At 32.9% G+C, this 23,509-nt stretch overlaps 4 protein-coding genes across 4 annotated transcripts; 2 read left to right on the forward strand and 2 right to left on the reverse strand.

Annotated features, from left to right (window-relative positions):
* Positions 1 to 1,574: 1,574 nt before the first annotated feature.
* Positions 1,575 to 3,404, forward strand: LOC25487709 (NAC domain-containing protein 73). The gene is made up of 3 exons (XM_013609706.3): positions 1,575 to 1,984; positions 2,177 to 2,369; positions 2,520 to 3,404. Exons 1-3 carry the CDS (start codon positions 1,868 to 1,870, stop codon positions 3,065 to 3,067), a joined length of 858 nt encoding a protein of 285 aa, XP_013465160.1. The 5' UTR covers positions 1,575 to 1,867; the 3' UTR covers positions 3,068 to 3,404.
* An 868-nt stretch (positions 3,405 to 4,272) lies between these two features.
* Positions 4,273 to 6,863, reverse strand: LOC25487710 (protein-lysine methyltransferase METTL21D). The gene is made up of 2 exons (XM_013609707.3): positions 6,112 to 6,863; positions 4,273 to 4,739 (listed from the first exon to the last, which is right to left on the reverse strand). Exon 1 carries the CDS (start codon positions 6,787 to 6,789, stop codon positions 6,118 to 6,120), a length of 672 nt encoding a protein of 223 aa, XP_013465161.1. The 5' UTR covers positions 6,790 to 6,863; the 3' UTR covers positions 4,273 to 4,739; positions 6,112 to 6,117.
* A 2,718-nt stretch (positions 6,864 to 9,581) lies between these two features.
* Positions 9,582 to 12,555, reverse strand: LOC25487711 (zinc finger protein MAGPIE). Its single transcript, XM_024777571.2, has 3 exons — positions 12,252 to 12,555; positions 11,524 to 11,920; positions 9,582 to 10,742 (listed from the first exon to the last, which is right to left on the reverse strand). Exons 1-3 carry the CDS (start codon positions 12,358 to 12,360, stop codon positions 9,899 to 9,901), a joined length of 1,350 nt encoding a protein of 449 aa, XP_024633339.2. The 5' UTR covers positions 12,361 to 12,555; the 3' UTR covers positions 9,582 to 9,898.
* Positions 12,556 to 21,538: 8,983 nt separating this feature from the next.
* LOC25487712 (transposon TX1 uncharacterized 149 kDa protein) lies at positions 21,539 to 22,407 on the forward strand. Its single transcript, XM_024777162.2, has 2 exons — positions 21,539 to 22,115; positions 22,163 to 22,407. The coding sequence occupies exons 1-2, from the start codon at positions 21,539 to 21,541 to the stop codon at positions 22,405 to 22,407; spliced, it is 822 nt and encodes a 273-aa protein (XP_024632930.2).
* The last annotated feature ends 1,102 nt before the right edge of the window (positions 22,408 to 23,509 follow it).

Consider the following 23,509-nt stretch of genomic DNA (forward strand, 5'->3'; position numbering starts at 1 on the left):
TTGGACTGTCAATTTCTTGATTTTGTTTCATAGGTTTGAACATGTCTTTCAACAATCAAGCACATGTGATGTATGTAGTCATGTGTACTTTTGTAGCGTTATTATGTTATATAAATTAAATTTGAAGTCATTCTTTTTGGTGGATGAATAGTGATAATAGCAGTGTTTTAAAAACCGGATATGGTCGAACCATTCCGACTGGTAACCGGTCCAATATAGGTATTGGATCAAGCATGTAACGAAATCGGTAGGAACCGGCCAAAACAAGGATATTTGAACCAAAAAAAATTATGTTGATTAATTTACACACGAAACGGGGATGGCCTCAGCCCTCGAGTAGTTGAAAATGTTTTACATTTCATTAAACTACTATTATCAAAGTAGTAATTGTCTTTTTTGTTTCCATAATGTTTTTAGACTATATATGATCTAATTTATATATGGGTTGATGTAAAGGATTTTTAGACGAGTTATATCTCGAAGATTAGCCAGGACAGATCTCAAGGTTTAGAGAGCATTTAAAAAGATACTTATAAATTACACATCAACAAGGTCTTTACACCGACAACAGACGTTAAACCTACGCACTTGTATGATTTGAGCTGCAATCAACAATATCCGTGATTGTTTGTTATAGAAACTCTCACTACATAGTTGTTATTTTTGTTAGTGAGGGGAGTGAAATTCATGGTCTCATATCATGAAGTTTTTATGTTTCTTGTAAACAATAAGTCACCTTATCAATTATTGAGTTTTAAGCAACAAAGAGTTATCTCCGACACACTTATATTTAAAATAACCAAGTGTGTTACATGTTGAGTTTAACCTCTATATATACAAACAGAGAAATTAGTTGCACTAAAAAGAATTTATATCTACGCATGATGTGTCAATATTATTCTCACAAACAATATTAATTTTCTACCTGCTTAAATTTCCACCTAATAATGCACAAATGCAGTAGAATACATGTATCAACAGATATATAGTATGCTGCAATGCAACTATCAATGATGTTGAGGGCTAAGCTTGTCAATGTTACATTGAGAGAGAGGTTTCTTGCTATGCATGAGAAGTCCACGTGAAGGAATGAAATTGTTATGGTTGGTTGAAAAATGTTTTTTTCAATTTAATTTCTCCTTATAGTTTTCTGGTATGAATATTTTTGACTTTATCTACACTCCAGGTTGACATTGGACCTAAGTTCTACAATTCTCTCCTTCTACATTAATTAGGTTGCTCCAATCCCACTCAACTCTTCTATATATCAATTTTTTTTAATTATTTCTTTCCAACATAAAACTTGTTTTATTCTTGATTCTTGATTTTAATCTTAACTAAAGCTACCCTTTAGTCAGACTAATAAAGGACAAAAATCTACATTTATTCCTCAACAAGTTTTCATACAAATATACAAAGCAACTACACAACTTGAGATCCAAGCAATCTTATATATTTTTTTTATTCTTTTCTCTCTCAATCCAACTAACCCCATATCTCTAATTTTTAATTTCAGTCTCTATATTTAGAATGTTTAGGTGTCACACTCTCTCATTCACCCCATTAGTAAGTGGAATTAAGAAGGACTAGCTACAATATTATAATTTATTATGTTAATATAAAAGTTATTAAGTACCAAAAAAAGTAAGGTAGAATTTAATTCCTTTCCACCTCTCAACAAGAAGTGGCATGAGGGTAGCAACCCTTTAGAAGAGACAAGTTCTTCTTTTCTCAATCTTATTATTTATTTCAACTACTTTAAATATCCATCTCTTAACTCAAGCTATCTCTCTCTTTGTCTCCCTCTTTTGGTTTCTGTTTCATTTCTTTTATACATAGAAATGGAATAAGGGAGGTACATAAGAAAATGACTCAGTGTAGTTACCCTGAAAATAATCATAGTACTATCCTTATGGAGAGACGCAAAGATAGCTTAATCAGAACTTGTCCTACATGTGGTCATCATATCAAATGCCAAGATCAGGTTCTTCACATTCGTTACAAAATTACAGTGACACCGTGATTTTGTTAAAGCATTAAAATGTAGCTTTTGCCAAAATCATGACACACAACGAAAATTTATCGTATTATTATTTTTCTTTGGTGGTGTTAATGATTTTATGGTGTTTTTTATTTATACTAATATTATAAATATTATGGTGTTAATCAATTATAGGGTGCTGGAATTCATGAGTTACCTGGACTACCTGCTGGGGTGAAGTTTGATCCAACTGATCAAGAGATTCTTGAACATTTGGAAGCAAAAGTGAGGTCTGATATTCAAATGCTTCATCCTTTAATTGATGAATTCATCCCTACTCTTGAAGGAGAGAATGGAATCTGCTGTACTCATCCAGAGAAGTTACCAGGTCAATTTAAGCCACCAAATATATACATGCCTTATAATTAACTTTCCATTTCTTTTATTCTTTCATAGTTTCTAATAAAAAAGTCTCATCTTGTATCGTATATATAAAGTTTTTTGTGTGTTAATTTATTATTTTACGTCTAATATGCAGGAGTCGGCAAAGATGGACTGATCCGACATTTCTTTCACAGGCCATCAAAAGCATACACAACAGGAACAAGAAAAAGAAGAAAAGTGCACACAGATGCTGATGGAAGTGAGACAAGATGGCACAAAACAGGTAAAACAAGGCCAGTTTTCGTGAGTGGCAAGTTAAAAGGGTATAAGAAAATTCTTGTGCTTTACACTAACTACAGAAAGCAAAGAAAGCCAGAGAAAACAAATTGGGTTATGCACCAATACCATCTTGGAAACAATGAAGAGGAGAAAGAAGGGGAATTGGTAGTTTCCAAAGTTTTCTACCAAACACAGCCTAGACAATGTGGTGGTTCATTGATGAAAGACTCGGCATCATTTTCTGATAAAAAACTAAATGGTGATCAAGGTGTGCATGAGGTGGTTAATCATAAAACCAGTGGATTTGTTGAATACTATAGTACTTCTTTCATATCTTTTGATCAAGGGGAACAACATAGATCAAACAATGCTCAAGTGATTTCACATTTTCCTGTCCATGATGGTACTTCTTTCATTCCTTGAAAGAAAATATTGTGATGCATGGATCCTTAATTACAATTTGAAGAAATAAGTTAATAACAAACAGTAGTTTAAGAGGGGAAAAGTAACTGCTTCATCTGAAAACTAATGGTGAGGGATAAGTAAGGAAAAAATTATACATTATATATATATATTTGATTGTAAGTTGTAACTTTGTTTACTTTTTTGCTTTTTCAATTTTTGAAGTGTAGCTGGTCTCATGCTTTGTACAATGACACCAAAACATACATAACAAAGGCTTGATGCCTTTATACTTGGGTAAATATTAACTATCAAACTGTATACAAACATGACTTTTACCTTAAGCAGTCTTGAACTACAATTCTGTCTGTGTTTTTCACTATATATAAGCTTTGATTATACATTTGTTTGTATTAGATAGTACTGTTGATTATGATCTTTTATGCAAAAAATAAAAGATTAAAACGGGGTCTATGAGAAGTGTCATTCACATATCATTCTCTTTTTTTACAATACAAATGATGTTGGTAGAATATGCGTGGTTTATTTATTTATATTTTGAAACAACAAATGTTTAGTATCATGTTGAAAGTGAAAGTCGAACCCTCGACCTACTAAACTCCTTCGCCACAACCACGAAACCAAACTTATACATGAGGTGCTATTGTTAGATTGTCAATTGGATTTTTAACAAAAAAAATGATATCATCATATAAATCTTACAAGGCTTTTCCAAAAGAAAAAATATGTTTTAAATTTTTTATAAACAAAAAGTCATAAAATTAATTTTATTGAGAAGCTGTTATAAATTAGAACTAGGAGGGTAAACTTGTTTTCGTTTTGGTTGTTGTTGCTGTACATGTATCTCACACAACTTCGTTTCTTGATCTTATTTTTGCATCGGATAGCAGACCAATATCCATCCCTCCAATGTCCTTCAGCTGTGTTTTTAGGTAGTTTGCACTAAAAGAGTCTAATATTGTGCCAATACATTACACATTGGTGTAATTTAAGTGAATTGCAATCAAGTCAATCAGAACTTTAAGCCACTAAAAGAACTTCAGTAAAGCCATAAAAACCCTCAAGCTCAAGAAATTATATCAACCTATCATTTGCGTATTGATCAAATTAAGATCAGTTCAATACGCCTACTATATAAAATAGTTTTCAACATACATCTAATTGTGTCTCACATAACATGTGTACATGCTTCTACTCACACGTAATGCAGGATAATCTGAAATATTAATTAATGTGTAAGGAACCAGGGTACCTTCAGCCACAATCCAGTAATAAAATTATGTAAATATTAGAATCCAGTAATAAAATGATGTAAATATTAGGTGATGCAGGAGATATTTAACCCTCTCAATTATATTAATTGTTTTAGTTATTGGGCCTAACAATTTCACCCACCCCTACATACACTTTGGAAGTGTAATTCCGAAGAAAAAACCCAGTTTTCATCATGTTTGAAAGCATATTTCAAGACAAAAACACAGTTCTTTTAGAATAGGGGAGAAAAGAAGGTCTCCGTGAAAATTTGCATGAAACACATAACAAGGGAGTCTAAATCCCAAGACCAAGACAGCAGCAAGCATATATTCTGAAGGTCAACGTGAACACTGGCATGATCACCATTCTGCCAGACCTGTTAGCAAGAATCTTTCTCCAGAGTAAGTTTCATAAGAACCTAGAAAGATTAAAGAACAAAAAGAATTTGCATTAGAACACTCTGAGATTGGCTTGTAGGTTTTCACATGCAAGTTGTTTATAGACTACTAGTAATTCTCAAAAGGAATTTGAATTCTGAACTGATAATAAGGTGAAAATCATCATGAAATATATATACATTATTTGTACTCATGGAGCTTCACATCATACTTAGACTACATGCAATGTTCTTCATCAAGGAAAATATTGGTTTGTTCGAAATCTGTTATGCTACGATGCTATAGCCCCACTATAGCCACCATTTGAGAACACTTTATTTATACCAAATTCTGCTACCCTGAAACACTATACATAACTGATTGACTACCACACTGCTGGACAATTCTCTTCACCTCTACTTATTAGAATGAAAACAAGGACGGAGCTAAGCTTCATCATAAGATCCATATGAAGAAAAAAGAGAGGTACAATGCAGGGAATCATGAACAAACAAACACTGAAACAGAAAAAATGGTAAGTTTACTACTGTGTAAAAAACTACTAAGTTAACAGTAGGGAGAGTACATGACTGGTGTGTGTTTTAGCTGTAAGGGGGTATATATTAGGATGCAGGGTACTAGAACTTGTTGGGACTTCAGGAAGAGATCGGAGAACCTCAAACATTCAAGGGCGATTAGCTTTTATGGTTTTTTACATTTCGTTCCTCAGAATTTGTTATCATCTTGGTACAGGTCTTCTTAGTTCAGTCTTAATACAACGATTTTTCCTTTTCTCTCGTATATTTTGGTACCTATAACTTACCAAATCAAAAGCACAATTCACATCTATGATAGTCATATGATTTATCAAAAGATCAATCCAGCCACAACATGCAATTTGTGTTGTGAAATATATCACCCGTGTTCCTCTGTTCCAAAAGTTACTATCCTGTATAAAACCTAACAAGTTTCTCCTAATAATGTAACAACGAACAAACTAGCTATAAGTTTGACTAACAGTTTGTATACCAGAAACAAAATAACTAACATCTTTTTTTAAAATGAACTCATATATCTACTCCAAAATAGAAGATGTTATAAATCACTTGATTATTCAAATCATTACCAATGTTATTAAATAGAGACTATAACTTAGCAAGATTTGAACAAATAACTATCATTCCAAGATACACTATTTAGTACAAAATGATGTAAAACAGCAGCTACATCGGCACTATAGCACTGCTGCATAGCAAATTTTGTACAAACCGTTAAACCCTAAACCCTATTTTCCACGATCCACAATCGACAACATTGGTCATTACAAAGCATTAACAGCAAAACAAAAACATATCAACACAAAATTTGCTGCAATGTAATGCGAATTTCACAATCGAGCACTTAAAACCTTACCAATCATCACTGTTTCTTCTTCTTCCTCAACAAAAAAACATCAGCTTCCTCATAAGCATACTCAGGATGAAGATCCTCGTGAGGAACTTTCTCAACATCAAAAACAACCCCACACATTTCCCAAAAAACCGTATGCGCCTCCGGTGACCTAATCTGATACCCAAGCAAAACAACACCATCCTCCGCCACTAACACTTCCATAGCATTCACAAACTCCGGCACAGATTCTTCGATATAAACAACATCAGCAGCAACAACAAAATCAAACGGAGGATTCACCGCGTTAATCTGATCCTTATTATTCCAATACAAAATCGAGTATTTCAGATTCTTCTTCAGAACGGGTTTATTCGATTTGAGATTCTTCTTGAGTGCGGGCATAACCGGAGGGATATCGGTGAGGATGATGTCGGTGAGTCCGAGAAGGTAGAGACCCATGCCAGCGACGCCGCAACCGCAGCCGAGTTCGATGGCGCGTTTGGATTGGAAGTTGAGGAGGTGGGTGTAGGGGTTGGTGGTGTTGGGTGGAGTGTGGATCCAGCGGTCGATGAATTTGACCAGGACGAGGGAGCAGGGCCATACGGAGGTTCCGACGTGCATGGAGAGATTGTTTTGGTGGAGAGAGAGGGTGGTTCCGGCGACGGGAAGTTCGATCACCGGTGAGTCTGTGAACTTCATGTTGTCTGAAAGATGAAAAGGAAAGCGCAGGTAATGTTCCACTTTTGTTGTGTTTTAGTTTGTTTTAACGATAACAGTTGATAATTGCTTTTAGGGATATTATTTTTTGTCTCTGATGGCGTCGCAACTCTTTCTTTGTTGGTGGCTGAGGTTCGAACCTCAGATCTTGCATAACATTGTTCATATCAATTAAATTAGTTCACGAGAATATGGAGTCGTAACTCTTAATCGGCTTGTATTTGATATGCTATTTTTATGTGTAAAATTTGATTATCTTAAAACACTACGACCATTTATTTCAATAAGCAGAACAATTTTTAGGGAGCTAAAGACCAATTATCATAACTAATCACTGGAATCCATTCACACACTCTCATTTAACTTAGACTCTAATACCATTTATTGGAAAGTCCGACGTAGAAGAAAAAAAACCACGAACGTTGTCTAATAATAGCTAAAGAATAATACTATATGTAAATTTTGACGACAGATAGACTACTCTTAAACACCCCACGACCCCATTTACACCCACACTCTACATCTCACAATACTAGAAAACAAAGGTACAAGAGAAAAGAAAAGAAAAAATTCCATACAAGTTTAATGTGTTTTTGGCTAGTGTGTCATATAACAAAAAATTATAGTCCATATATATATAGTCCCAACCTCCCTTTTCCTTTATAATACTAGGTAATGTGAGACTTCTTCAACATATATTTTTCAACTAACACCAACAATCTTCATCTCCATTGAAAATGGTACATATATTGTCATTGCCGTCACCGGCAATCATCATTCAAAAAACTATCATAATCCACCATAAAGAGTATATTTTACTTGAAGTTAAACCACTCCATGAACTTTCACATGTCGAAAATTAGTTTGAAAACTTATGGTGCAGCTTCCATGTTGATTGAAAATTGTTCAATTGCCGAAGTAATCTCACACACACTTTGCATCAATTTCAATCAATGTCCATGTACTAAGAAACACCTTGTGTAATATTGATTGTATCAACACATTGTTAACTTGAATTTTCCACAAGCCAAAAAATGATTCTTCCATCAATTCTCTCTCGTCCAAACTTCACAACGGAACTTGTGATTGTAATTGTATCCATACCACAACTATGCACTAGAGAAGTTCCTAATAAAGAGAGGTCAAGTCACAATGGACTCGTCTAAGTACCAAGTCTTTCCTAGCTAGAACCTTCCAAAACAACACTTCCAAACCAAAAGCTCTTATATTAGTTGTTGGGTGGTCTGAAGGAGCACGGAAAGCAACAGCGAACCAATTACCTATGATTATAAGCGATGGAGACATCATATCTTCGCTCAAAACCTTAAAACATTAATGTGTATATGTCACATCTCATATATATTCAACGTTTTGTCTATTCATAATTGATGTAGAATTAATCACTCAAACTTAATCCCAACAATTTGAAATCTCACTTTTCACTTGTCTCTCTTCTCTGTTCTACATTTGCATTGCTAGTTTAACATTACACGTGTGTGTGGATAAATATATTAGCTTATAATGGATTAGATTTAACAGTGAACCTTTGCTCATTGCATTATATCGATCGGGAAAGAAAACATACGGATCAAAATAACAAGAGGCTTATGTCACACTCACAAAAAAGGGCAAAGTAAAAAAGTGAACCTATGTTCTTTAGTTTTAAGTTTTGACTGCGGCACTCACGGCGTTAAAATTTTGTTTGTGTTCTTTTGGTTACATGAGAGCGTGGTGGTGTGGGAGTGGGACAAGTTATGTAGACATTGTTCTAATGATTATCAATCACTTTTTTCCCAAAAATTTGGATTTTTAAAGATTGCCTTTGGATAAATGATATGATTATTGCGTAAGGGAAACAATGTCAAACGATAATAGCTAGTATGCCTAAGAATTGTAGTAAAAGCTTTTCCCGTCATTATGTATAATCTAGATTGTTACACTAGATGCTACATGTATGGGATTTGTGGTCATGATAATGATATTCTTCATCGTACAAGTCAATTTTGTGGATTAAGTTCTTAAATTCTCACATGTATCACAGTGAATCTAAATTATTGTAATTAATTGTGACCATCTGATTGAGATCGGATCGAACAACCATAGTCTAATTGAATGTGTGATTGTGTGGAGTCAGCGACCGCATGCAATTTAGGTTCGTATCAGAGTTCGGTTCGGACCATCTATTAATTATATCCATGTATTGAACACAATATTGTTAAGCGTGAAGGTTGTATAGAAAGAAAAATATTCAAGTCGCATATTAAATAAAGATAATATTTGAAATGAGTTTATAAAATTGACACTTAACATAATATAAGTTAATTTTGTAGGATTGAATTAGTCTCGGTAAGACCCGACCCAAAATTCAAAGAGGTAGTATGGTTGGTTTTTTCAAACCAACGTGCTGAAAGAGATGATATTGAGCAATAATGGAGTCCATTTTGACAGGGGACAACTACAACCAAGTAAAAAAGCATGTCACTGAAAAATTCTCTTTTGAGTCCATTTTGCCAGGGAACAACTACAACACAACAGAGATGAACTTGAGCAATAATGGAGTCCAAAAGCGGTGTCCTATATATCCTTTTCCCCCACAACTCCATAAAACCCCTTCCCTTTATAAAAAAAATTAAAGCATTTTTTAAAGGAAACAGCTTTATGGATTCAAAGGAATATGCATTGCATTGCATGCATATATATCTTCTTAATTTCAGCCCTTCAATAGTTTTTTAACAACTTTACAATCTTCCTCTAGCACTCAATTGCCACCTTTACCTTAGTGTAAAAAGTTATGAGATATACACTTAAATTTCTATTTTGATTTAGTAAATCAATATTTCAACGTGAAACTGTAAAAATTAATATTATCTTTAGATCACTGGAGTACGATCGACAAATGTCTTCTTTAACTCTTTTAATATTGTTGCATTCTCAAGACCGGATTTAAGTAGGTAATTCTATTAACCTCCTTGCTCCTAATTAATAACTTCAACATCAAAATAATCCACCGTTTATTCATTTTTATTATCATATTTTGCCATTCATTTAGAAAATAACAAAGAAATTAAAGACTTTCATCATGAATACAAGATCAAATCAAATCCATCCGTCGATTGATGAACTGTGGCAAATGGTTAGCACCACCAACACCAAGAAAATCCCTAGTTTGTCCCCAAACACCCTCTTCATTTTGCACCCGCCTTCGTTTTATGGAGGGCATTTGTGACAATTCACCTGAAATATAGCTCTCAGCTGACCCAAGATCACTTGATGTAAGAACTGAACTTGAACCATACACCCCACAAAATTTGTTCCCATGATCTTGACTTGGACTATTGCATCTCAAACCTAAGCTTCCAAGGAATAATGATTCAGTTGAAGTTGTCCCAATTTGAGCAGCTTTTTGCAACAAAGCTGTTGCTGACATGTTTGCTGAGGTTGTTTGATGATGAGATTGTGATTGGTGTTGTGAGCTATACAAGGAAGGAACACTAACAAGATTGTTTGTACTTGTAGTACTATCCTTATTATCAATGTTATTATTCACTAGTGGAAGTGAAATAGAACTAGTTAACTCTTGACATTCATTATTAGAGGAGAATTTATTTCCAAACACCCAATTTTCATGAATCTCATGCAAATTACTATTATTAGCCAATATTGTGTCATGAGATGTTTGAGACATCCAAAGAGATAAACCTGACCTAGATGTTTGATTAGTTGTTTCATGGTTTGTGCATGAGATTGGTTTGAAAATTGAAGAAAAATGAGTTCCTATGTTAGGGACAAGAGAATTTTGCATAATGTTGTAATTACCAATGTTGTTACCTCCCATTCCTAATAATGAGTTGTTTATGTTTGTTGATCCATTTATTCTAGCTGTTTCTTCTGCTAAGGCATCACAAAATGCCCTGTGAGTGACAAAGCTATCCCTCCTGTGTTGCACCAAATTAAATTGATAAGTATTCAACAATAAACAAAAAATGGGAATGTAAGAAAATTAATATAGCATGACTAGCTTGTAAGGGTCATAATTTGTACTCCCTCTTAGGATGGGAATAAGCTAGATCGAGTTAAGCTTTGCAAAGTTTAAGTCTGACCTATCAAATTTTTTAAACCCTAAGTCTGGCATGCGGCCTGTCATAAATTTTTTTTAGCATATATAGGACCAATTGGAAAGTCTTTGCTTATTGAATTTTAGTGTCAAAATTCAAGAGTATTTTTTTTTGAATGGCAAAGATTTATTGAATATTTATGATCTAAAATGTTTTTATTCCATTAGACTTCAGCTTACTTGCAACTCTTCAGTCTTAAGTGGTCCTGCAGTAGTAGCAAGACCGTTATATTTAGAGAGAACTTGTTTTTTTCTCTCTCTAAATGTAACGATCTTTTTTAGCATTATTCCATTGAGGATCGAAGTCCCTTTTATTTTATTCCATACAAGACTTCTATTTTCAACAATCTCAACCCTCAATGAGTCAAAGTAATTAAAACAGAAATAATAATCACAAAGGAAAGGTAGTAATTAGATAATTCCAAAATCCAAACTATTAGTAGCTAATAACTTTTGTCGTTTAAGATAGCTGCAAAAAGGTAATCAAACTTGCTTCTTTCAAGTTCTTTTTAGTGCTGCACTAATCTAAGACAAGTTACAACTTTGACATAAATTTTTTTAGTATGACATATCTAAGAATTAAGAAAAGATAAATTACTTACCTTGAAAAGATAGTGCCACAATCACATTTGTATTCTCTAGTACCACAAGTCTTTGAGTGTGCTTTCCAATCCGATTGAACAGCATAAAATTTTGAGCACTTCTCACACTTCCACTTCTTCTCACCGTGTTTCCTACAAAAGTGCTTCTTTATCCCAGTTAAATCTCCCAAAGCCCTTGAAGGATGATTATGAACACATGTCTTCTCTGGACACACATACACTCTCTTCCTTATTTCTTTACTTGTTCTTTGTTTCAGCTTCCAAGGTAGGTTATGTCCACGTCGATGAAGTTGAAGATTTTGATCCCTTTGAAAACCCTTTAGACAAATTTCACACACGAATCTGTTTGTTGCCATCAATGTTTTTGGTGATAAAGATATCACTTCTGCTTCAGGATCTGCATGTGCATATAATATAATCTATGAAACACTGACATAGACACAAAATATTGATGCGGACACATATCAACACGATTAATAACTCGAGAAAAAAATTAATTTATTGAATAGAAACATATGTTTTGATTTGTTGGAAACTGAATAACCTTTCAATCTGAAGTGTTATATGTTACATAGTATATAACAAATGATTTGCTTCTTAATTATTTATATAAAAAATAAAAAGATAATTAATTAGCTTTGAAATTTTAATATACTTATGATAAGAATAAGTAATTAGAGATAAAGAAAATAAAAAAGAGATAAACCATGGAATTATAAGAAGCTTGCCTGGATTTCCAGGGAGATTTCTTTTCCTCTTTAAAATAGGAGGATTTTCATTTGATGAACTTGTTGTATTTTCATGAAGAAAACCATTTGAAATTTCTCTATTGTCCATTTTTTCTTCAATTCTAAGTTTGATTCAGTTTTTGTGAGAAAGTGATAAAGGTTACTAAGGTGGGAAGAAAGAAGTATATATTAGTGTTTGAATTTGGAGAGAAAAGAAGAGAGAATGGATAGTTATAGTTATAGCTTTCTTAATTATATGGTTTCTAACCCTAAACAATATGAACTGATATATGCTAGTAGATGGGATCTCTATGCCACTCTCCTTTTCTTTATTAATATCTTATATGTTAGTGAATTTTATTATTATTTACTAGTAGTACATTTTAGGTTGAATAAAAAATTAAGTTTGCTGTGGGAGGCTGAAAAGAGAAAGAGTAGAAAGGAATTGGTGGGGTCAAGTGAGGGAAATGTAGAGAGAAAAGAGGCAAAGGTGTATGATGACACATATGATGAGGTTGATAGCAAGAAAGTTGCATCCATTTGGAATGATTATCTCATAATTTGTTGCCTTTTTCTTCTTATTTTTACAATCACCTGTCATTCAATATAATTTCTTTTACTTGATTTTTATGGATTTTGTCACAAAATACTCATTCTATTTCATAGAAAGAATAACAATTTTACTAAATTACTTTTAGCTGCATAAATATATAAAGTGAAAAATATTAACTTCAAAATGATGCACATAATATTTATTAGAAAGTATTATTGTGAAAGAAAATTAAATTAAATTAAATTAAAAACACCATTGAAAATTGAAAACAACATTTTTCTAAAACAATTTTTGTTGTAAATCTAACATACATTACGAGATAGAGGGAGTATATCATAAGAAACAACGTATAAGCTTAAGGGGTAGTGCTTATGTATCATTGGACTACCAGTGTTATATAACATCGGCTAATTAAGATTAAGTGTGCCACGTGACACACATTTTTCCTTCATAAGCATAACTTTGGCCCTTCCTTACATTGGTCACGTCGCACACCCTAATTGGCCAGTGTTATATAATATTGGTAGTTCAATGGTACACAAATGTTATCCGTAAATCTCAATTTGATATAATACAGTGTTTTTATCAAATAATGAATAGTTCAATAAAGAAAAAATCAAATAAATTAGACTTGCCATGCATAAAATGGGTTATGTCTATAATAAAGCTGGATTACTCAAAAGTGTTATCACTTATTTAATCAAAACAAACAATATTTGTATAATTGTGTCAAAAGGGAAAATCACTGTGTCTTGTGAGTATGACTAGGAAAAAGAAGCCAACCCAAACACCTATTTTAATGTTTATTTCACACAAAAAAGTGAAATCTTTTGAGTCTTTGAAACATAGTCAAATTGAAAGTGCGGGTTAATTCCCGAAGAAGATTGAGAAACTGTTGTAAAATATTTGAATTGAATCATAATGGATTAAAATAAAATAAAAAAATATATAGGGAAAATTAGTTTTTCATTTCATTACAATAATAATCTGATGATCAGTTTGGTGGCTCAACAAACTGGCAAGAAGGGAAATCCAAAAGAGAAAGACCAAAAAACATAGAAAAGGGAATAATTAACATGCCTATGTTTAACATTGACAAGTTTTCTAGCCCACTTGGCTTTATAAATGAGACTAACTTTTTTTGTTATCATATCACATAAATGATGAAACCAGTAGTCAAACATACTTTAACACAAGTTGAAGGTCTATGAAGACTATATAATAAATGGATGGTTAATTTTTGAGTGGTAGATACATAGCATATACTTTTTTTTTATATTTTGCTTCCTAGTTTATAGAAATTGTTGTAAATTCGAAAATCAAATCAAACTAGTTTATAGACTTTTGAAGTCTTTTGAATGCTATAGAAATTGCATGATCATGTTTCCTTGTTTTAGATTCACTTTTTATTCTCTCTCAATGATTTTTTTTTACATTAATATTATTATGATGGTGAGTTGTTCTTAATTGTTTGAAGTGTCATTTCTTTGAGTTTACAGTCCCTACAATTAGGTTGCAGTTTCACGTCTTTGTTTATTAAAAACTATATTCATAATCCATATAAAATATGGTCAAATGTGATAGTTATTGTTGGAAGGAGTATGTAATTAATGTAAATATATCATATATATTTACCGTAATATCTCAGACAACTTTAAGCATTGTCGATTGATAATACAAACCAACTTGAGTCTTTTCAGCGTGTTTTGTCCTCACGCTTATCGGTCCGGTAGGTCACCTATCCAAAGACTACTCTAAGTCAAGCACGCTTAACTGTGGAGTTCTTATGAAATGTGTTACCAAAAAGAAAATGCATCTTGTTGATATAGGTAGTACCAAACAATTCTTATAAGCTCTCCTTCAACCATGTAGTCTGATACCTACACGGCCTCAAGATCACTCTCCTTCCGATGTGATTTGGCTTGTCTAGAAGTTGTCGGGAGCCACTCATTTTCATGTCTTATGCACCAACGACCACTCCCCGCCCTCGTCAGTCTTGAGTGTTACATGCCCACCAGCTTCCGCTTGGTTCGTCCCCAAACCACATCGTATTGGGAGAGGTCTGCTCTGATACCACCAAACTTACTACATTGGACTTGCTATGTTTGAATAACACTAAGATTAAATAAATAAGTTCCAAGATTATTATGAAAGAGAATGTGTTAAACGACAGCCAACTGACAAAGGCAGTGAATATTTGGAAGTGAGAGTAGACGTCTACTTGTGGGCTGACTTTTCTAGAAAAATTGGTCCAAATCCTTAATCATAATCTAATGATTTTTTCCTTTCTAACATTGTTTAAAATAAATTTTTGGATTTTAGTTGTTGATCTCTTTCGAACTTAGAATATTCTCAAACTCCTCCAGCACACACCTCCCCAAAGGCTTCAACTTTCAAGGCCTTGTATAAGATTCCTATTCAAACTCCATCCACAACCCTCTTTTTTAATTATCTCTAGCCTGCAATGGTAAACATTTCCTTGCCATTTCAAAGCATATTAGTTTAGGGAAAAGCAAATTGGTGTCGCCAAAGTATATCTATGTCTTCTTTTTCTTAATTAAGGAAATGATCCTTGTAAATAATAAATATTCATAAATTTGTTTTTAGTCTAAAATATCTTCATTTTTTAATCTTTGCAATATTTTTTCTTAGTAATTTTAGGGACCAAAACTGTTAAGAGCGATGAGTAAAGAGGCACATCTTAAGGAAAGTTTGTCAACTATGAACTCTATCAATGGACCATGTCGTGAAGTGGGAAGCTGAGATTGAATGTGGGATGCCATGAATCCCCTCAATGAGGGAAAATCAACACACTACACGCAAAAATAGTCGAGCAAGGCTATGTAAATACAAACTATTTGCAAAGTATATTAGACACACAATCAATCAAACACAAGTTATTTTCACTAACTGTATCCCTATGTAATTTTGTTTTTATCTTTATTTACATGCATTTTTTGGTCTAGTAACAAAAACCAAAAAAAAAAATTAATTAATTAATTTAACGCTCTATTGCAGCGCTTAAGGAGTCCTTAACTAAAGGAGAAAGTTTCTTCTTAAACGTTAATCACTTAAAGAAAAAGAGCCGCGATTAAGGATATTGTCTAATACCTCGGCTAATTTCTTTTTCTTTTTTTTCGAAGGATCCTCGACTAACTTCTAGATCAATCAACGACATCGTATACATTTTGGTTGCAGACTAAACTTTGCGTCAATTTTCACTTATAAAGAAGTTTGTTTTTCAAGGCATGTATAAAGAAATTGTCTCTATTGTTTCTTTTGGCAAAATTATTTTAATACGAAGTTTGATTTCTACATTACTAACAAGGTCTAACACAAGTGAATGTGTGTAAATACTGTAAGCTTGAGAATTAGTAGTAAGCTCAAATTATAAGGGTGACTTTTTAAAGTCCAATAATCAAATTATCAATGAGTAGCTTTTAATTTAACTTAATAAAATGGTCTTAACAAAATAGCTTAATTAAATTGAAACTATATCGTCATTTTTTTTTTTGAGGAAGCGAACATTTAGATCTTGGAAAGCATTACATCCCACATGCTTCTGATTACCAAAAGCTGGAGAGTATGTGCCTTTTTTTTTTATATAAAGAGAATATGTGAACAACTAATAATGTTTTTTTAAAAAAAATAGTATGTTGCTTCCATTTTAATTTTATTTTCGCTATTTGGTTTGCAAATTGCACGATATAGTATGCTGCAAGATCTTAGTATTGAATTTTGCCAACCCAACTTTATGAACAAAAAGGAAAACAGCACTTGACATGGATATTCCCTTTTGGATGTGCAATTTGTACTTTACTTTACTTTTTCAAAGGATATGCAAGGTTCATTTAGAATACAAATATAATAGTATAAAGTATATGATTGTATACCTACGTTTCTTCAATAAAAGAATGAATAACATATACTCATAATTAATGTCATATTTAAAAAAATAGTTGTAAACCAATAAAGGATTATTCAACCGATAAAAAGTTGACTCATCTGCAATATCATACGTTCAACTCCCGTTGTCGAAGTGATGACATCTTTGGTGTAAAATAGTGACCAAAGCAATAAAGGGGTATATAATAGTTTATTCATTTTCTTTCTCATAGATCAACTAAAAAAAGTTGTAAGTTTCAAGTGTAAACAAGAGGTTTCACATTGAAAAAATAAATTGATATACTCATTTTAGTCTTTTCTTAAAAATATATTTGAGTCAACAAAATATTTCTTATAAATAGAATCGGAGGAATCATTAAACATCATATAAGTAAGAAGATTCATGTTCCTGTGTTTTAAGAGAAAAATGTGAACTTTATGTGATTAAATTTTAATCAAATATGAAGATCCCTCCATTATTTAACAAAGTAGAGTATAATAAAACAGCCACTATATATTATTCCAAATTTGTCATATGAAAATAGTTACAAATCGAGTGGGTCTCTTCGATGTCATGAAGCTCTTTTTGCCCAAAAATGATGAATACAAATCTTAAAATCAGAAAATTAAATGATTGGTATCATCCTAATGTTTGTGTCTCATTCTAAGACCATTTACAATGGTTTTTTCATTCAACACACACTTTTTCAATTCCAAACACTCCACATCATTTTCTCTCTCTTATTCAACACTCGTTCAACTTTTACCCTCTCCAATGGTTTTTCATTCAACACTTTACCCCACCACTTTTTATTTCTTATTCTTATTTAATTTTAAATTTACATAAAATTACAATTATTGATTATAATTAAATTAAAAAACACTTAACAATTTTTGTTTTTGTTTTTTGTAGAAACAAAATTTATTTAAATAATTTATTTTTATTTTCTTAACTTAAAATGCAATACAATAAACTAAGCACGCGACACACAAATAATTTAAAATGCAAGACAACATACTAATAGAAAGATAATAATATTAAGATAGTGGAAAATTTCTTTTTTTTTGTCTCCAAATCAAATGAATCAAGTCTCTCTATTTATAGACAAAAAAAAAAATCATGAATTTTGGTAAAAAAAAATAAAAAATTTAAAAATTCATTTATCATGAAATAATTGAGTTTAAATAATTAAGATGAGATTAATTCAATAAACCAATCAACAAGCACCACATGGTAGCTCTTATCCACCACCACATTCTCTCTCTGCGTCTGGAGAAAGATCAGTCGCGCCTGTCAGGCGTGTGTAGTGCACTCTTCCTACAAACCACTTGTTTTGCGCCACATCATCTTCAACTTGGCCCACCATTCTCTCATTCAATATGTTGAATGCATTCAACATCTCTCTCCTCCATATCATCATTCAACACACCATTGGAACACTTTCACTTGTTGAAGGTTGCTTTCAACATAGCAATTCAACACCATTGGACATGGTCTAATGTTGAAATGTTCTTAAACCATTACAAAGGCTCGTGTACCGCTGTACTTCATAAACTTACTAGCAAAGTAGCTTGTCGAAAAAATAGTTAGAAGATTCCTTAAAAAAAATTAGTTAGATGAACTTTCATTAATCAAAAGTGTAGATTTTTTTAATCAAATCAAGCATTGAATCACTTCAAAATGAATTAGTTAAAATATCAAATTACGATTATTGTTGGTTATTTTCAATTTGAAATATGAATAACTGTCCAAAGTATAGGTGTGAACACACAGATATTTAACTAGTTAAGAAAATAAAGTAATTACATATTTGAACATCAATAATAAATTATCAGTCAATATTACATACACATACAATAATTCATGAATCTTTTTACACAAACAAATCATGATTAATTTATGATACTAATTATTTTTTATTTATTGATCAAAGAACCAACTTTTTATTTTATCTTCAAAATTGAATAAAAAAAAATTAATTAGTTGATCAATGTTCTTTTTTTTACAACAATCATCTTGCACCTCTTTCTATATGTTGTTTCCTGTCACATTTAAAACTTTTTTTTTCTGCTACCTTTCTCTATTTTAAATAAAGTTTTAGTCTTATAAATATATTAAATTTTGTTTTCTATATGTACTACTTTTTCTATTGAGCTATTAACTTCAAAAGGTTATACCAATCTCTTGCTAGAATCAAATTCTCAGCTTGTCCTTCTTGCTTTCAGGTTCATCAAAGTTGTGCATTGGTGTTTAAGGAACATGTGGCTTAACTGCTTACTGCTAACAAGTAACATGAAATTTTTTGCTACACGTATATAGGCAGTGCCGGCCCATAGCCCGTCGAGGCTGGGCGACGACACCGGACCTCCAATTATTTGGGGCCCAAAATATTTTTTTTTTATATGTAAGACATGACAATAGTGGTTATATATCTATTAAAAGCAAGTTATTTTTGTTTATACACCTTGCTTGAGTGGTATTGCCACTTTTTTGTTGAGTGTGAGGTCAAGTGTTCAAGACCCACCAAAGTGTAATTTCTAATTTTTTTTTTTTAAAATGACTTATTTATTTTTTTGGGGCCTAGATTTTTATTTTTTTTTGCAACCCTTATAAAATTAAAACCGTGCCTATGAATTTATTAAGACGGCCCTGTATATAGGGAAGGGAATGTGTGTGCAAGGTTGGCCAATTTTGGTCTTACCCTTTCATTCTCTTCTTTAACTTTATGTATAGATTTACCTGTCTTATCAAGCAAGAGTACACTATGAATAGGTTGGGCATGCCCAATTTCAGATTTATTATCTTATGAAAAGGTATTTGGTCTAGTCCCCTTTTCTTTCTTGTACTTTCTCTTAATATATTTTGTGTGCCGCTTCTTACATCACTTTTGATTAAAAAAAAATATTATTATATTTGATTATAAACTTTTTAACATATACCCCACTCAAATTATTTTGATATATAAGATAAAAATAAACTCCCTTTTTAAGATAGATTGTTCCTTTTTTAATAAAATATTGTTATGTATCCTCGTGAGCTTAGCTCGATTGATAGATACAATGCATAATATATGCAAGGTTCAGGGTTCAAACCCTAACCACCACAAAAAAAAAAAAAAAAAAAATTGTTCTCATTTCTCTGATGTTGTTTATATTGTAATCTGATGTAACTTAACTTTTTATTTAAAATAAAAAAAGGATAAAATCATAAACACAATAGTTTAACTTCACGGCATAATTGGGAGAAAAAGTATCACACGAACTATGTATATTCCTTTTATATATTTAGATTAGATTAGTTTAAATTAATGGCATAATTGGAAGAAAAAGTATGAAAACTATGTGATTGATTAGCATTTCTGAACACGATATATGAAGCTTAAGAGGCAAGCACTTTGTCTTCATGGATATGAAATTGACCACCACTAATTAATACTTACTATATAAGATTAAGGATTTTCGTAGCTAAATCAATACCAAACTATTTATAGAAAATGAAAAGCAAAAAGAAAGTACACACTGCACTAGTATCCTCTCTCTTTTCTTTTTAAGATGAATCAAGCATGCCTTAAACAACTTTATAGCGAGAGAAAGAGATCATAAATCAAATAATGCCCAAATCCAGAATTATTTAGTCAAGAAAATCAAGACATGCTAGGAAGGTCACAATCAAAGCAAAACGAAGCTGCACTATGGATAAAAAAATACAATGTTTAAAATTTAAATACTAGAAGAAATCGGATTGTATAGTGTCTTCGTTTTGCTCGTATTGGAATTGAAAGACAAGGAGGCCCATCTTCCACTTTGATGATTGATTGATAATTGGATATAGTTAATCACATTTTCTCCATGATATATATTGGTCCTCGAGGGATAAAAGTGAATGCGTGTAAAAATAGATTTTTGTTGTCTACCTTAATGTCTAATTGCAAGTAAACAAATACAAATACAAATATACAAATACAAATACAAATAGAAAGAAAAAGAAATGGTGGTATGAGATATTTGCATTGAGAATGTTTGTTACATCTTACATGCTATTACAATTTTTAATAGAACTCGGTAATTGACATAAAAGTGTAGAAAAGTGGTGACAAATAATAGATAACTTGATTAATTGAATTACAATAGATATAATGGACCATATATTTATACATATGCGTCCATAAAAAATTAATAAAGTCATAACTAGCTTAACTATCCATTTTCTTTATGGATAAAAGCTAAAATGACATGAGGCTAAAAGAAAGAATTGTGTTTAACCATGACTTCTTTTAATGTATAGTAGTTACCATGACTTCTTAGTATATGATGATAGAAACTAGAAAGAATGTCATTTAGACCGGAAAAAAAAAAAAAAAAACATGAATTAGTAACCATCCATTTTCTTGATGGAGAAGAGCTAGAATGCCAATTTGTCTATCTAAAAAAAAACTAGAATGCCAATTATACTAAAAAGAATTAATTTTGTCTGATTATCCATTAACATTATGGATAGAATGACAATTAAGCTCCAAGAATGAAAAATTCACCGATGTTTTGTGTTCTTAATTTTTATTTTTTTTTTAATTCTAATGCTTGATGAAGATAATCATTTTTGAAAAGTTAAAGCTTGGCTAATTATTTTGTGTTTAGCTAATTCTTGATTGTCTTGAAGCTTCTTGAAGAGCCTCGTAAAAAATAATTGTAGAAAATTGGGGGAATTTGTGGGGGGAGTCTTCGCTTTGGGTGCTACCTAGAGATGTATCGGATCATTGTCCTTTAATATTGAAGGAGGTTGGGTGGGATTGGGGGCCAAGACCATTCCGCTTTGATAACTATTGGTTGGAGAATCATGATTTCAAAAGGGATGGATAGACAAGGGTGGATGAGTTTTGTTTTGAAAGAAAAACTTAAAGGCTTGAAATTTATTATTAAGGAGTGGCACAAGGGTGTTTATGGTGACATGGAGGCTAGCGTGAGTAAGAGGGTGGAAGACATTCTTGAATTGGATGTTAGAGGGGAGGAAGTGGGGTTGAGTGAGGAAGAGGTGGAGTTGCGAAAATCTTTGTTCCGAGATTTATGGAGACTTTTAAGAGCAAAAGATTCAAATATGGTTCAACGAGCTAGGTCAAAATTGTTTAAGGAAGGAGACACTAATTCAAAGAACTTCCATAAGTGCGTTAAGATAAGGAATAGTGGGAATTCAATAAAGGCTTTACGGGTGGGAGAGGAGTGGGTGCAATCTCTGACGAATGTTAGAAGAGTTGTGGTAGATTACTTTACAAATCATGTTGCGGCTCATTCGTGGGAGCGTCTGAAACTTGATGGGGTGTCTTTCCAAAGTTTGAGGGAGGAGGATAATTTGAGTTTGGTGGCTCCGCTCTCTATGGAGGAAATTGAAAAGGTGGTGAAGGATAGTGAGGTGGATAAAAAAGCTCGGGACCGTATGGATTTAATTTTGCTTTTATTAAAAGCTTTTGGCATTTGATAGAGGGGAAGGTGAGAATTATGTTTGACCAATTTCATGGGAATGATGTGTTGCCTAAGGCGATATTGACTTATTTTGTGGCGTTGATTCCTAAAATTAATTCCCCATTAGAGTTAAAAGATTACCGGCCCATTTCCTTGTTGGGGTGCCTTTACAAGCTTTTGGCTAAGGTTCTAGCTAGAAGGCTTGCTAAGGTGATGAACCCTATTATTTCATTGAATCAATCGGCGTTTCTCAAGGCTTTCTAAGCTTTCGACCTTGAAGGCCGTGCTTAGAGGGTTTGAAATGGTTTCTGGTTTGAAGGTGAATTTTTATAAAAGTTGCTTGATGGGGATTAATGTGAATCCGGAGTTTATGGAGATGGCTTGCAACTTCTTGAATTGTAGTCAAAGGAGTTTTCCGTTCCGTTATTTGGGTTTGTCGGTGGGTGGTAATCCGGGAAGGGTGGCAACTTGGGATCCTCTTTTGGATCATCTTACCAAGAGATTGTACTCTTGGGGGAATAATTATATAAGCTTAGGAGGTAGAATTGTCCTGATTAATTCCATTTTGAACTCTATCCCTATTTTCCAACTCTCCTTTTTCAAAATGCTGGTGAAAGTGTGGAAGAGTATTACTATAATCCAAAGGGAGTTTCTTTGGGGTGGTGTGGGGGGAGGTAGGAAAATCAATTGGGTGAAATGGAGTGTGGTGTGCCAGCCGAAGAAATTTGGTGGTCTTGGGGTTAGGGATGTTTGGTTGATGAACTTGAGTTTGCTTGCCAAGTGGAGGTGGAGGTTGTTATTCGGGGAGAATGCCCTTTGGAAGGAGGCTTTTATGGAGAGGTATGGAATTAATGTTTGCGCCAAAGTGGAGGGGGGAGGAGGTTTGTCTGAGGGGTGCTTCGAAGTGGTGGAAGGATGTGGTGAACCTTGAGAAGGGAGGGGAGGAAGGGTGGTTTAATGAAGAGATAGAAATGCGTGTGGGGAATAGGGTAACTACTAGCTTTTGGAATGTGGCTTGGAGGGGAGCAGTCCCTTTTAAGGTTAAATATAGTAGACTTTTCTCTATTTCTACCCAACAAGAGGCTTTGATTGAAGACATATGGGTTGATGAGGTTACCGGAGGGAGTTGGGTTTTTACTTGGAGACGTCGCTTGTTTGTTTGGGAAGAGAATCTTCTTAATGCTTTGTTGGGAGATTTGGACGGTTTTACTATAAATAATGTCGAAGATGTGTGGCGTTGGAAGTTGGGAGGGAAAGACGTATTCACGATGAAATCCTTGTTATTTGAAGTTAGAAGAGGAGAGGAGGGTGGAGGGTGCTCTCTCGGAAGGTGAGAGGTTCGTTTTCCGTAATATTTGGAAGGCGG

This window comes from Medicago truncatula, chromosome 2 (genome assembly GCF_003473485.1).
Source record: "Medicago truncatula cultivar Jemalong A17 chromosome 2, MtrunA17r5.0-ANR, whole genome shotgun sequence".
Classification (NCBI taxonomy): domain Eukaryota; kingdom Viridiplantae; phylum Streptophyta; class Magnoliopsida; order Fabales; family Fabaceae; genus Medicago; species Medicago truncatula.